Raw genomic sequence first — 16,001 nt, forward strand, 5'->3', positions numbered from 1 at the left:
GATGTCACGAGTGATGTCACGAGTGATGTAATATGTGACGTCATCAGCAGTGCATTGCGGGGGCGCGAGTTATAGTTAGCTGAACTAGCTATAACAGGGGAATTTCTATGGTTTTGTACGAGTGAAATGTCCAGCTAACTATAACACCCCTGAAACCTATGTTTTTTTCCTGTAATACTTACCTTTAATATTTACCAAAATACTTACATTTTAATGTAACTTATTACTATGAGTATGCCTTCTTTACCATTAATGCATTTCTAACGAAATTCAAACAAGTTTTCACATAATGAACACCATTTTAGCAAACGGTTTCCTAAACATAATTTGCTATTAAAAAAAAAACCACACATCCACTCTACAAAATCATATAAAATACGGCCATCCACCATTTTATCAATAGTAATACATCTGTCATATACAATCCAAGAGTGCCCTCTACTGGCATTATGAGGTAAATTTAACCTTAATATTATAGGTCGTTGTTAAGACTTTGTAGTTGTAAACGCATTAGTGGTCGAAAGACTCGTGATTCAGGTTGCTGTTAAGGAGTCGTGGTTCAGGTCCTTCGTTGTCAAGGAGTTATTGTAAAGGCTATTCCCCATCTAAAATAGCAACTATTCTAAATTCCACTCTGGTGTGCGATTCTGACCCAACACTGCAATATGGTACTTATGTTCCTTCTATGAGGCAACAAGAGTATCTTATCAGCGTTTTCTTGAGCACTACTTTAGAGTCTGTAGTATATTCACTGTAGTCTTCCCTAGTAAATACTCACCTTTTTGGGGGGCGAATACTAGGAACTGAGATGTTTGAATGTGCTTCTGTGCCAGTATGCGCTGTTCAAAACGGCAAAGGCCTTGAATCTTTTAATAGGGTACTGCCCTTGAGGGAAACCCTGGCTGGAGTGGGAACACGTCTGGTACAATGGTGTGTTAATTAAAAAGTAATGTTAAATTAAGTGCACACATTCAGTTTAATGTACTTTGTAATAGGACTAAGAAGTAGACTCCTTAGTCTTGAAAAATATCAGAGATCCACACTAGAGTCGTGAGGTTACAACCGTATGGCACTAAGCTGACAGCAACGTGACACTGCAATCCCACTGCTATCAACAATGCTAAATGATGGTACATAATTTTCAAAGCACAGGAATACGTCTGAAATGCACAAATCAAAAATTGTATTTAATTATTTTACATTTCTGTTAAAATGTAAAAGTTATTTTCACAGTCAAGAATTCTAAGAAGTAATTCTTGTGCCTATTTAACTCCACTACGTGGCTCTGCAATTCCAATTTTTTTTTTTCTGATGGACCGACTCGGATCTACCATCCACAGGCAAATTAAAATCCTAGCTAGACAAAGGAAGGATGAGAGGAGATGCTATTAGAGATTATCTTGCCTCTACCTCTGGAACGTGTGAATCGCCATGCTCTTTCAGTTAGCCCTGGATCTCCCAAAACAGAACCCAGAGTCTTCCATGTATTGTCCCACTCACATTCCACATATATTCACGGCACACACATGCAACCACATGCACGCTGCACAGCGCTACATACCAACTTGATCTGAGTAAATCACACAGCAGCAGAGGTTTACATGAGTGGGCCTAGAGGACTCACTCCAGTGCACAGGTAAAAATGCCTGTTCAGTCCTACTTCTAACTATATAGTATAATGCCACATCACACTCATGCTACGCAACACCTTGTCAACGCAGCAGCTTTTCATCATGAGGGTAGCGCTTTGGGCGCCCCTCCCAGGTCAACAAGACCAGAATACGTGAGACAGACCTAAATCATGACGCACACGGATATAATCTGTATTCACCCATGGCAACAAGAAAAAAAGTCAGCACTGCTGGGGCGTGGCCAAGAGGTCCATCATGGTGGACACGACTTAGCCCAGCTCCTGTAGCCACTAGATATCCTGCATAGTCCTGCCAGCTACAGGAGATTAAAACTTCCTGGCTAGGTCTCCATCGACATCGCTAGTGCCCGGGAACAAGATACAGCCAAAGAATACCGGACAGGAGGCCGTGTGGCCAGCTCAGCTGCACTAACGTCAGGCAGCAGTGGGGGCCTGTATTCGACAGAGGGCACGAGAGCTGGGCCTGCGTCCTGACGAGCGGGACAGAGCTCTGAGATCGGCGTTACGGCCTGTGTCTATCCGGAGGGTTCTAGGCCGCTGGTGTGCGGAGACAGGACCGGAGCTGGGCTGATTGGAGGGCCTGCGCTGCACTGGTCCTGGCTCGACCCCTCCCAAAAGCGTCATGTTGAAGTCTGGTGCGACGTGGCAGGGCCCAGGGTCGTGAACTCGGAGGACGCCGTCGGGCCGGGGACCAAGATCCGGTCCCACAGTTGCTGCCCAGAAGGCACAATATACACGGCAGAGCAGAAGAGGGGCTGCGGCTGGACCTATGCCGGACGCTGAGGAAGCAAGCGCCGTACATTTGGCCCAACGAACGCGGCTGTGTGTTGGAGGCCGCCGCGGCCTATACCTGGCCTGTGGCTCTTGATTGCCGAGTGCATTCAGGGGACGCCGCCCCTGGGGTGGTACCTCATTACCCCATCCCGAGACGCCATCTTGATCTCGGGCGTGGCGAGGAAGGATCGAGGACAGCACCGAAGATAGTGGACATTGCTGGCCTGCTGGGGGTGAGACGGAGTGATGAGAAAGGACATCAAGCATTGGGGTAGCATACACCAGGTGAGAGACCATCGTCCCTCGAGTGCCTGTAAAGGAGCCTAACAGCCAGATGGGGCCAGTGCGGTGGCTTTGCTGAGCCCACTTACCTACTGGTATGACAGAGGCCCCTATTAAGGGTATTGTAGCCGAGTATCGACTCATTATCTAGATGTCGATGGCTGAGCGTAACTCTCCCTGCTCTGCAGTGAAGCATAACTGGACCAAGGATAACACCCGATAGAGGTTGTGGGGGGAAGGGAGGGAGGTAGTAGCTCACCTGCGGAGGTGCCCAAGCTAGGCCTCGGTGAGGTTTGTGGGCTGGAGAGATCCCTCACCCGCGTGCCAAAGACCCATACATCGCACATCCTCAGAAATTGCAAATTATAGCTCCCTTGGTACGAGACATTGCACGTTCCACTGGTGGCAGGTCCATTCTACATGCCCAACATGTCCAAAGGCCCGTCCGCCGGCCCAGCAACGAAACAGAGCACCATGGACCTATTTACCAGTGGCAGTGCGGGTATCGTAGCCTTAAGTGACATCCCTCATGTGGGCACGGAAACTGCCGCAATCCTTGCAGCGATAACGCAGTCACAAGATACACTTGATGCTATAATTGGTGTGGTAGGAGCGGATGGCGTGCTCTTATGACAAGATCTGTGCAATGTGGTGTAACGTGTGACACAGGCGGAGGCCCGGATTTCTGGAAAAGATGATAATATTACACTGCAAAAGCGTGTCACGACACTTGAGGCGCTCACCAGAGGCCGTGCTACTCGAATGGAGAAGGAGGAGGGGAGAGCCTGCTGTAATAACTTGCTTGCGTTTTGTGGTATTTCTGGAGGGGTGCGAGTGTATGGACATGTGATTTCCTGGGACACTGGCTTAAATCCTGGATCCCACACGGGGAGTTATCTCCCCGCTTCATTCTGGAGCGCGCCCACCGGTCCCTCGCCTCCAAGCCTCCCGTCCTCGTCCCGTGATTGCATGGATCCTAAATTATCACGACAGATGTCATTATGCGCGAGGCCAGAGTGCAGAATTCTCTTGCATAGGACTCATCCAATAATGATTTTTCCGCATTACACTAAACTGGTTCAGCAGCAGAGGCAATCCTTTACAGATGCAAAATCACGCCTTTGGGAACTACAAATCCCCTACATGCTACTATTTCCGGCTCCGAAACTCGACGGACAAGGGAAAGTCAGAGTGTGCTTCTACTTCGTGTTTCTTATGCCTCTTTCCCCGAATGGCCAGAGGAGCGGCAATGGGAAGACGACGACTTGGGGCTCCTGGAGCAGTTCTGCGACTTCCCTCTCGATCTGAAACTCTGAGGAGTCGCCCGACACGGTGTTGCCTGCCGGGCCACTAGCAGCTTAAGGGACAGCTCCCTCAAAGCCTTTGATGCCATGGCTCTGCAGTCCGAGCAGGACTTGGAGCTGGTCGCGCTCGAGACACCACACACACGAGGTGTGGGTCCGTAGCAGACATGGCACGATGACAGTCGCCACACGGTTTAAAACATGTCTTCCTTGAAGACATCCTCGACACACCAAGAGGAAGTATTTTAAACCACTCGATCCTAATCCTTGAATGGTGGGCTCCAACGTAAGCAAGAAAACCATTAGAGTCAAATTCAGCCTGTACAGCTGATGATATGTCCTAAATAGGTGTTTCTTGCCTTAGCTACAAATATTCCTTTCCTTTGCGGTTATGCCCACTAACTGCTTTACACTAATTTTCAGAAGCTTAAATTCAATGAACTAGCCTAGATAAGGTCTTAATGCTTTTTTCCCCAATAATGACTGATAATCCGATAAATACTGCCCCACACTGCAGCAGTAAGGTCCCAAGTTTGGATCCAATCTTTACCCAAGTAATGTACACTTCCGCATGCGTGTTCTGGTTAAACTAAGGATGGGTGGAACTCACAGTGTTACATGAAAACTCAGCGAGATTCCACGGAGTTCCGCAAAAGGGCGGAACGAGGCACATCACGCTGCTAGTGATGATTTCAAGAGCTGGGAGCTCATTCCACGCTGAAAAATCAGCACAAACAGCATCATGCGGCACATCAGAGGGTGTTGCTTCTCAAGATGATTTCACCGCAGCGAGAGTTGATTTTCTACTGGAGTGCTAGCGTTCCGATCGCAAAGGGTCGCGATTACCAGCATCGGAGAAATCTCACTGCATGCCCTCCTAGTAACGAAAATCACATTAGGGAATGCCGAATCACGCATGCCACCTTACTATTGGAGTGCTTAGAGCGACAAAAACCCCAGCAGTTGGCGAAATTTAGCCAGAACTAAGTGGCCAAAACTCCACTGGCAGAGTGGACTTTATCACTCACCCTTAGTTTACACCAATTGTTTTTATTCAATATCAAAACATAAATCATGGGTGGTGAGTCAAGATGCAAACTTGTAATCACCAATTCTGTTGTACTTTGATATCTGTCTCATACAGTATACCCATAGCAGTCTATCATAATCTTGTCTATGAATAATCAGATACTCAAACTTTGCACAACTGTCCCTGCAAGATGCTGATAACTCTTAGCTCCACTTCAATTTTCCCTCCTTCGAAATCAAGGCTATTTTTCACACCCACACTTTTCCACTCCTATTTTTTCCATAAAACTTGGTGCATTATATATATATATATGTTATACAAGTCTACTGTATGGTGCTTGAATGCCTGAACTGATCTAGTTCCCTCACACCAAAACTCTCATATAGGTAGTTTGATGCTTTAATACTTTTTGATGCACAGTAGGTCTCCAGATTGTTTTGCATTTCATCTTTATCTTTACCTACCAACTAGGTATACTTGTATAAATTAATGAATGTACGTACAGACTTAAAGTTATCATAACTTGCCACTCCTCCTCAAGGTCTAGACACCAACAAGCTGTAACCAGATTATTAAATGAAGTGAGATGAAACACTTAACCTGGAATTGGAAATGCAGGTCACCCATTTCTTTCAAGGATGAGAGGGGCAGAGAGCGGTCACAGGAAATCGTGCGCGGTTAGCATTATGCTCCTTGCCTTTGGTCGATAAGAGGCTAAGGCAATAGGGACCAAAATCCAGACCGGATGCTTATAGATACTACTTTCAACATATCTTAAGGAGTAAATTAACAGAACAATTCGTTCCCAGCAACAACAAAAAACTTTCAAGGTATATATGAACTCCATATCCACCGCTCTCCCCATATTAGCAGTGATGTCAATCAAGGGGGCACTGTGCTATTATGCCAGTTCGAGAGCCACCTCCACCAAACAAAAAAAAAGAACCACCTTTGTCCAGTACTAGTCAGGAAGCTGCTTCTTAAAACGGTTAATCAAAGATAATTTAACCACTGCACATTATGTGCAGCAAGCAACTTAACCACCCACAGTGCTCCTTGAGTTCCATCATTCTCAGGCATTTTAGAAATCTGGTAATCAAATTTTAAAGGAAAATTGTAGGAAATATGAAAGAACTGAAAATTACCATTAGAGAAAAGACTTCATAATACGTCTGCAACTGTGTTTTAAGACATGTACTGTATTTATGTATAGGTGTTTGCATAGCACAAGGATAGCTAAAAGCAAAAGAAGCAGAGAACATTACAGTTGATAATATGTAATTGTGTAAACTGTTCCTGTGAGACAGCTGTATGTTTATCTGCACAGAGACATATCTACAAGGATAACAATGTTTTCAATAACACTCACCATCTGTTTGGGACTTGCTCAGGAAAATTGTGCTTGCTCTGGCGTGGTCTGATGGGTTCGATTCTTGAGCTAAATCTAAAACAAAAAATGAACGTTGCATTTCAAAATCAGGAAGAAAGAGCAAGTTAATGCATGAAATTAGCCACTGTGAAAGCAAAATTGCAATAGATATTGTAAAATGCAGTCATGATTTACATTTATAATCATTTCTTTACTTTGGAGTTACGATTTAATTTTTACAATGAGTTGTACCATGGGATATACCTTGATTTTAATGTATTCGGACTGAGGAGGTGAGTTGTCTTAAAGTGTTTCAACACAGGGCAGTGACCCAGACACATCGGATTTTCAGGATATCAACAAAAACTAAATTTGCATCCACTAAATTTAAAATGATTTTTTTTTACTATTCGTCATTCTGAAATACATGCATGGTTCCAGCCCTCCAGGACCGCCATGGGACAATCCCCACCTTTAAATGAAAAAATCTGTACAAAAGACTGTTTGATACAACGGAATTTTCTATTAAACAATTTTTCTCAGCAGCTAAATAGTTTCGATAAAAAGGAAGAGGCTGTGATTACTTAACTAATTTTCACATTTATGATACTTACACCTGAAAAGTTGATGTAAATTCTTGCAATTTATTTGCTACCTTTTTTTTGTTACATAGTGTTGGGGACTTCACATTGCCTCACTTTTGAACTGAAATATGTCAAACAAGCATGTTATCCCTCTTTTCAAAAATATTATAAAGCCTTAACCCTGACATTCTGTATATCCTGCTGCCGAGGGCAAAAGTGTTTGTTAAAAATATTCTTCCAGAGATGTAGGGCAAAGCCACAGATTAGGGCCTATAAAGAGGGAGTGTCTTTAACAATCATTATAGCGAGAAGCATTGTGTTACAATTCTATTAGACCATTCCACCTAAAAGCCTTAGAACTTTCATTTTAAAACGGGGAGAAACGGGTTTGAATGTTAGCTCATTAGTTCTATACCACCAATTGGAGTTCTCAACCTTTCAGTGCTCTAATGAACAAGTTACTTACCTCCGGTAACGATATATCTGTAAGATACATAGGTTGGGTATAGATTCATTACCCCCTGGATCCGGAAAGTTTTTCGTCAGCAGTACCTATGTGCATTGAAAGGTGATGTCGGCCGTTGGCATCGTGGTCCCTGGAATGATGCTGCGGTAGCTGAGACGCCGCCCGCGTGCGCTTACGTCAGTTCTGTACACGACTTTTCGCGCCAGAAATGCAGAGCCATGCAAGACACTGACCACTGGTGGACAAAACTAGGGCCCTGAAAGGATGTCCTTAACCACAGAAGTCAGTTTGCAGAATGTGGAGGATGGGTGGGGCGGTAAGGCATCTATAACTAACCTATGTTTCTTAGAGATATCGTTACCGAAGGTAAGTAACTTATTCATCTGAAAGAAACAATTATAGATTCCTTACCTTAGAATAGATACCCCAGCAATACCAACCCCGGAGTTGTGTCTACAAACTTAATTCATACCAGAAAGTCCTGGAGAACAGAACTGACAAAGAAGCCGTCTCTCCAGACTTGACTGTCCAGGCAGTAGTGTTTAGTAAACATGTGCAATGCTGCCCACGTAGCTGCCTGGCAAATGGCAAAACCCCTCACACACCACCGCACCCTACAGATCCCCCGCCGCTGCTGGGGGAAAGTCACTGGAGAACAACTACAGACAAGCCTCGCACTCAACCCACCGACCAAGCCCACCAACCCCGACGATGGTGCACTTCCCCCTCAGACGCTGGATGAACGACTGCGCCAACACCTTAGCCCAGCTGAAAATGCCCGCCAACAGAGACACCAGCAAAAGAGCCAGCTGGTTCACCCCTGAACGCCTCGCTTCAAAGCGCACCTGCCGGAAATTGGAGAACATATGGCACAGCAACAAGACACCGGACAGCCGCGCTGCCCACAAAGACGCCATCCACAACCACCACCACCTCATCAGGAACGCCAAAAGGACCTCCTTCTCAGAACGCCTTGACAACAACCGACACAACAGCAAGGAGCTCTTCAACATCGTGAAGGAACTCTCCAACTCCATCACCAACGACATCCCGCCATCGCAAGCCCTGTGCGACTCCCTGGCCACCTTCTTTCGCCGCAAGATCACCGACATCCATGACAGCTTCAACCCCCGGACAACCCCTACAGGCCTCGACACGCCGGACCCACCGCACCCCACCAACCACGACTGACAACCTGGGCCAACTTGAGCATCGAGGACACAATCAAGACCATGGGCACAATCCACTCCGGATCCCCGTCCGACCCTCTCCCACACCACATCTTCAACAAAGCCAGCAAATCCATCGCACCCCACCTGCGCAACATCATCAACCTCTCCTTCGAGACCGCTACCTTCCCTGAGAACTGAAAGCACGCAGAGATCAACGCTCTACTGAAGAAACCCAAGGCGGATCCAAGCAACCTCAAGAACTTCCGGCCCATCTCCCTACTTCCGTTCCCAGCAAAGGTCATCGAGAAGATAGTTAACATCCAGCTCTCCCGTCACCTCAAAGACAACAACATCCTGGACCCCTCCCAATCAGGATTCCGCAGCAACCACAGCACCAAGACCGCCCTCATCGCTGCCACAGACGACATCAGGATCCTACTAGACAACGGCGAGACGGAGGCCCTCATCCTCCTGGATATCTCCGCCGCCTTCAACACCGTCTGCCACCGCACACTACGCACGCGCCTCCACGACGCAGGGATCCATGACAAGGCCTTGGACTGGACCACCTCCTTCCTCACCGGCAGAACTCAAAGACCGCCTCCCCCCGTTCCGGTCCGAAGCCTCTGAGATCTGCGGCGTCCCACAAGGATCCTCCCTCAGCCCGACTTTGTTCAACGTCTACATGGCACCACTAGCACGCATCGTCCGACAGCACGACCTCAACATAATCTCCTACGCCGACGACACGCAGCTGATCCTCTCCCTCACCAAGGACCCTCTCACCGCCAAATCCAACCTCCACCAGGGAATGAAGGCCGTCGCCGACTGGATGAAGGAAAGCAGTCTTAAGCTGAACTCAGACAAGACGGAGATCCTCATCCTCGGGCCCAACCCCTCAGCATGGGACGACTCCTGGTGGCCCGCATCACTGGGGACCACCATTCCCTTTAAGGCGCGCGCACGCACACCTCCCCTGACGTCAGCGTGCACTGCCGTCTGTGGAGCGCGGACAACGCAGCCAGGACGTCCCGCAGGAGAGGCGCTGCCGTTTTAAAGCAGCGAGCAGCACGAAAAGCAGGCACTTTTGAAGCGGTGCCAGAGAGGAGTCGTGAAGAGTGCAGGTAAAGGGGCTTGTGGGGGCGTAGGGGGCGTAGGGGGCTTGCGGGGGCGTAGGGGGCTTGTGGGGGCGTAGGGGGCTTGTCGGGGGCTTGTGGGGGTATGGGGGCGTGTGGCTGCAGCGCGCAGGTAAGATTGTGGCCTTTAGTTTACGTATTGATGGTAATCACAGCCCGTAAAGGGGCTCCGATTACCATCAATACTTAAACAAAAGGCCACAATCGTCCCTGCGCTTTACTAACAAAAGAGTAGAGCCAGTTTAAAAACACAGCGTGTACTTTCAGAAAGTACACGCTGTATTTTGAAACTGGCTCTACTCTTTTTGTTAGTAAAGCGAGGTGCGGGGACGATTGTCAGGCATTCTGATGAACTTTGGGGCCAGAGTTCGAGCCTCGAGGTCGCGTCCACATCCTGTGATTGTGGGCAAATCACTTAATCTCCCTGTGCCTGAATATGTAATGTAAAGACTGTGCTCATGTAAAGCGCTCCAATACCTTCGGGTCGAGTTCGCGCTATATAAAAGATGCAAAAAAAAAAAACAGTGGGACAGTAACAGAAAGTAAGTGGGGGCGGAGGGGTAGACGGACAAATGGGGAGGTATAGGGCAGGTTTCACTTATCTAATGTAGCACAGAGGGTTAATATGCCTGCTGCAAAGAACGCATACCATGTATTTTAAAAAACAGTATTTTATGTGCATAGGTCAGTTGGTTACTGCTTTTGTCACATAGATTCTTTTGTTACTCTGCATCTCATAAGAGACAATCATAATCTAGCACAGTGACCTCTAAACTGTCATCAAAGATCTGATTACACACTGCATGGTACAAATTAGTAACTTATGTTTTTCCCTGTCTTTCATTATCCTGATGCTGCTAAAGGGGTCTATTTTGGTGGAAATACATTTTTATTGTTAAAGTCAATGCTAACCACTGTGTTATGTTCCGAATCCTGAATTTGTGCTTTTCCAGACAAGCACTCTTTAAAAATGCCTACCAGTATGAATGACATGCGACTCCTACACCTAGTAGTCCCCTTTGTATGTAAAATTTTCTCTACACTGATTTACACACATGATTCATTGTCTCCATGTGTGTGTGATGTAAAGTGCTCTGACATCCTACAATGGTATGAGAGATGCTATAAAACAAATGAAATACATGTGACAGAGGAATGAGAGGCACCGTTGAAGGGTGATATTAAGGGAATCATTGAAGAATCCCAACAAAGATTGTTGTATGCTGGTGCATTGTAAGATCACCATTTACTATTCCTTAAAAGCTAATACAATTCAATATATAATGATAAATGTGTTGTAGAATGCACCATTGATTCCTAATTTTCTTGGGGGGAGAGGCCACTCACTGCACTTAGTGTGCACTGTATGGGGACTGGTCTGAAACCACTTGCCTGGGCTGCTTTGGGTTTCCACTCTGGCCCTAGCAGGAGCCTTGTACTGTGAAATAAAACTAACTATTTAAAAGTTAATCACCGAGATGCAGCACCAACCTTCCCATTACATGTTCCCGTTTTTTGCAAACTCTTCCAATATAAAATACTAAAATCATTAGTAATTACGATATTTGTGTGCCCATGTGTGTTTTTCGAATTACGCTTTTAATGTTTGAAATTTAAATCATACACATTTCTGGGGGTCCACGGCTTCCAGTGGTGGTCCTCAGGAGTCAAACGTTTGGGAACCACTGATCTAGACCAAGCACCTGCAGTTTAGTACAGACCCCTCAAACTCCTCTCAAATAAAAGATCTTGGAAGTCCACAATATTTCTTGGAGTGATGCCACCACCACCCAGTAGAACCATCAGATCAAAGGTTCCAATGTGTGGAAGGCCGACACAACCTTTCACCTCTATAAGATTGGGAATATAAATACTATAATTCATGTCATGGCGTGTTTATCCAATTTGGAAACTGCACTTAAGACACTTATTGTGGCGCTGTATGTGTGAAAATGCACCATCTTTTCACTTTTAAAAGTAAACGTTCTGAGTGACATTTGGCGCCGCGCACACTCGCGGTCCGGTTCCTGGCGCACATAGCCATGGTTGCAGCGCACAGAGAAACTCCACTGCCGCGCACAGAGGAAAGAAATTAGAGGGAACATTGCTGGGGACACCCCCGGCCCCTACCATCCACGCACGCAACCTGGGAGTCATCCTTGACTTGAAACTCACCATGACCAAACAAGTCAACGCAGTCTCCTCCACCTGCTTCAACACCCTCCGCAAGATCTACAGATGGATCCCGACAAATACGAGGAAAACGGTCACCCAGGCCCTAGTCAGCAGCAGACTCGACTACGGAAACGCCCTCTACGCCGGAGCCTCGACCAAGCTCATCAACAGACTGCAAAGAATCCAAAACGCATCTGCACGCCTAATCCTCGACATCCCGCGCCGCGACCACATCACCCCCCACCTGAGGAACCTGCACTGGCTCCCCGTCGACAGAAGAATCTCCTTCAAGCTCCTGGTCCATGCACACAAGGCACTCTACAAAACCGGCCCAGCCTATCTCAACAGTCGACTCTCCTTCTACGTAACCAACAGGAAACTCCGCTCCGCTGACCACGCCCTGGCAACGGTCCCGCGCATCCGCAGAAATACATCTGGAGGCAGGTCCTTCTCCCAACGCGCCGCCAAGACCTGGAACACCCTCCCCCTCAACCTACGACAAACCGAAGACCTGCTGACCTTCAGAAGACTACTCAAGACCTGGCTCTTCGACCAATAGCCGCAGCACCCCTCACACCCCACCCCCCTCAGCGCCTTGAAACCCTACGGGTAAGTAGTGCACTTTACAAATGTTTTGATTGATTGATTGACTCAGAGGGACTCCTCGTCCCAAAGCAGAAGTGGCTGCTGTCGCCATGGTGGAATGGGCGCTTAGCCCCACTGGAGGCTCCTTTTTAGCTAGAGAATAGCAGGCTTTAATACACAAAACGACCCATCTGGAAAAGGTCCGCTTGTGTACGGCCCGACCTTTCTAGGCACCAACGTAGCCAACAAAGAGCTGGTCATCCACCTGGAACGGTTTGGTACGATCCAGATAGAATGAAAGCGCACGTTTTGGGTCCAGACGGTGGAGCCTCTCTTCCTCTTTAGAAGGATGTGGAGGCGGAAAGAAGGTGGGCAAAGTGATGGTTTGCCCAATATGAAAACAGGTGACCACCTTGGGAAGGAAGGATGGACAAGTTCTTAGGACAACTTTGTCCGGATGTACAGCCAGAAAAGGAGGCTTGGATGAAAGAGCCTGGAGCTCACTCACTCTCCTGGCAGATCTGATGGCCACCAAGAATGCAGTCTTAAGAGTGAAAAGTCTAAGAGGACAGTTGTGAAGTGGTTCAAAGGGAGCGCACATCAAACAGGTCAAGACCAAGTTCAAGTCCCACTGAGGCATTACGAAGGGGATAGGAGGAAAAAGAGGAGTAATGCCTTTTAAGAAACGATTTACAACCGGAGACTTGAAAAGAGAAGGTTGATCAGGAAGCCTAAGAAAGGCAGAAATAGCCGAAACATAGCCCTTGATAGTGCCCAGAGCAGAGCCCAGCTGGGCTAAAGAAAGGAGGAACAGGAGAACCTCAGAAAGAGGGGCAGAAAGGGGATCGACAGCCCTTGCTGCGCACCATGCCACAAATTTGTTCCCATTGGCAGCCGTATACAGTCTTAGTGGAGGGACGCCTGTCTGCCAAGATTACATCACAGACTTCAGGAGGCAAGTCGAATGACATTAACTGCCGCCGTTGAATCTCCACGCACGGAGGTGGAGGCTGGACAGGTTCGGGTGGAGGACGGTCCCCTGCTGCTGCGAAAGAAGATCCTCCTGAAGAGGCAGTCTGATCGGAGGATTGATGGCCATGTTGAGTAGCTCCGGATACCAGACTCTTCGTGTCCAATCCGGAGCCACAAGAATGACTTGGGCCCAGTCTCGCTTGATCTTCCTCAGCACTCTGGTCAGAAGTGGTATAGGCGGAAAGGCATACAATACACCGCAACTCCACTTGCGACGAAAAGAGTCGCCTAGCGAGTGTCGCCTTGGAAATTCCAACACGCAGAACTGCTAACATTGCGCATTCTCTTCGGTGGCGAATAGATCTAACCAAGGCTCTCCCCATTGATGAAAGAGACCTTGCGCCACCTCTGAGTGAAGAAGCCATTTGTCATCCATCATGCACCTGCGGCGAGTTCATCCGCCCTGGCGTTCAGAGAACCTGCCAGGTGTTGAGCCACCAGGGATATGCCATGTCCTGAGGCAGATGGCCTCTTGACATAAGGTCCACAAACCCACCCTACCTTGTTTGTTGCAGTACCACATGGCTGTGGTGTCATCCGTGAACACCTGCACTACTCTTCCCCAGACAGAGGGAAGGAATGTTATAGTGCAAGATGGATCGCACGTAGCTCCAGAAGGTTGATGTGGAGCCCAGACTCCGCCGGATGCCTCGGATCTCCGTGTCTCCCATGTGGCGCCCCATTCCAGCAGTGATGCATCCATCACCACTGTGAACTCTGGCTGTGGAAGGGAAAGGGATCTGCAGTTGACCCAATGCTGGTTCGTGAGCCACCACTGCAATTGGTGTGCAGTGCCCTCCGTGATCTGGACGCAATCGGACAGATTCCCCTGATGTCGCGCCCACTGGAACTTCAGGTCCCACTGCAGAGCCTGCATATGCCACCTGGCATGATCCACTAGCAGGATGCAGGAGGCCATCAGGCCCAGTAGCTAGAGGGTCATCCTGGCCGAAACCCGGGATAGGGGCTGAAAGATCGGAATCATAGCCTGAATACCCCGGACTCGCTGCTCGGGAGAATAGACCCGAAACCGCGTTGTGTCCAGAACCGCTCCGATAAAAAAGGGGCTTCTGAGAGGGAATCAGGTGTGACTTCAGCATGTTGATGGAGATCTCCAGCATATGCAGGAGGTCAGCCGTAGTATGGAGGTGGGAGAAGACTGTCTGGAGCGAGCCCGCCTTTAAAAACAAGTCATCAAGATAGGGGACAACTGGGACCTCTGATCGGCGCAGATGAGCTGCCACCACCGCCATCACTTTAGCGGACACCCGAGGGGCGCTGGTAACGCCAAAGGGGAGCACGGTAAACTGAAAATGCTAATGGCCTACCGTGAACCGCAAGTAGCGACGGTGGGCCAGCAGGACGGGGATGTGAAAATAGGCGTCCTGCAGTCCAACGTTACCATCCAGTCTCCAGGGCAGACAAGACCTGAACCGGCGCCAACATTTTGAAGTTCTCATTCTGGAGGAAGCGGTTGACGTTCCTGAGGTCCAAGATAGGATGCCGGCCCTTGTCCTTCTAGGGAACCAAAAAGTAGTGGGAATAGAAACCAAAACCTACTTCTGGGGCAGGAACGCGCTTGATGGCTCCCTTGGCCCAGAGAGCCAAGACTTCCTGTTGGAAAAGGCCCAGATGATCCTCCGACATGCCATGGTACTGAGGTGGCATGGCTAGGGGAGTAGCCTCAAAGGGGAGGGAGTAGCCCCTCTGGACTATCTGCAAAAACCCACCTGTCTGATGGGGGGGTGGGGGGGGATGATGGCAGATCCCTCCACCCACTGGCAATTGATAGACCTGAAAAGGTCAGACTAGGAAGTTTTGGAGGCTGAAGCAGAGGTGATGGTGGACTGGCCCGCTCGCTGGCCCCCAGAACCACAGCGGTGGTTCCCAAGTCCCCGGCCGTGCAAAGGTTGTGCAGCTTGCGTCGGCCTGAGGCTCTGGGCGAGACGTAGTGGGGCACCCCTTCCGTAGCCACGAAAGGAGCGAAAAGCAGACTGCGCAGGGCGGTTGGAGAGGCTCAAAGACTTGGCCGTAGCCCGGGAGTCCTTGAAACGCTCTAGAGCATGGTCTGCTTTGTCGCCAAAAAGGTGACGGCCATCAAAGGGCATGTCCATAAGGGTGCTCTGAACACCCCCAGAAAAGCCAGTCTATCTCATCCAGGAGTAGCGTTGAAGGGCTACTGACGTGTAAATTGTCCTGCCTACAGAGTCAGTGGTATCCAGCCCACAGCAGATGGTAAACTTTGTCGCGTCTCTCCCTGCGGCGACAGCCTGGGAGAGTACGGTCCGGGCCTCCTCCAGAAACTGAGGCAGCACTTCCGCAACCATGTCCCACACAGAGTGGGAATAATGGCCCAACAGACATGCAGTTTTTACCGACCGCAGTCCCAAGCTGGTGGAAGAAAAAAATCTTTCCAAGATGATTCAGCTTCTTGGATTCCC

The 16,001-nt window shown here is 48.6% G+C and overlaps 1 protein-coding gene across 1 annotated transcript in view; it reads right to left on the reverse strand.

The window, feature by feature from the left end:
- The window catches only part of CCNYL1 (cyclin Y like 1), a 332,747-nt gene that overhangs the window by 257,154 nt on the left and 59,592 nt on the right, over positions 1-16,001 (reverse strand). The window contains exon 2 of the mRNA XM_085648879.1: positions 6,411-6,485. Coding sequence (XP_085505005.1) covers positions 6,411-6,485 — 75 coding nt within the window. The remainder of the gene's footprint in view (positions 1-6,410; positions 6,486-16,001) is intronic.

The sequence above is a fragment of the Triturus cristatus genome, chromosome 3_2, assembly GCF_964204655.1.
Source record: "Triturus cristatus chromosome 3_2, aTriCri1.1, whole genome shotgun sequence".
Lineage (NCBI taxonomy): Eukaryota > Metazoa > Chordata > Amphibia > Caudata > Salamandridae > Triturus > Triturus cristatus.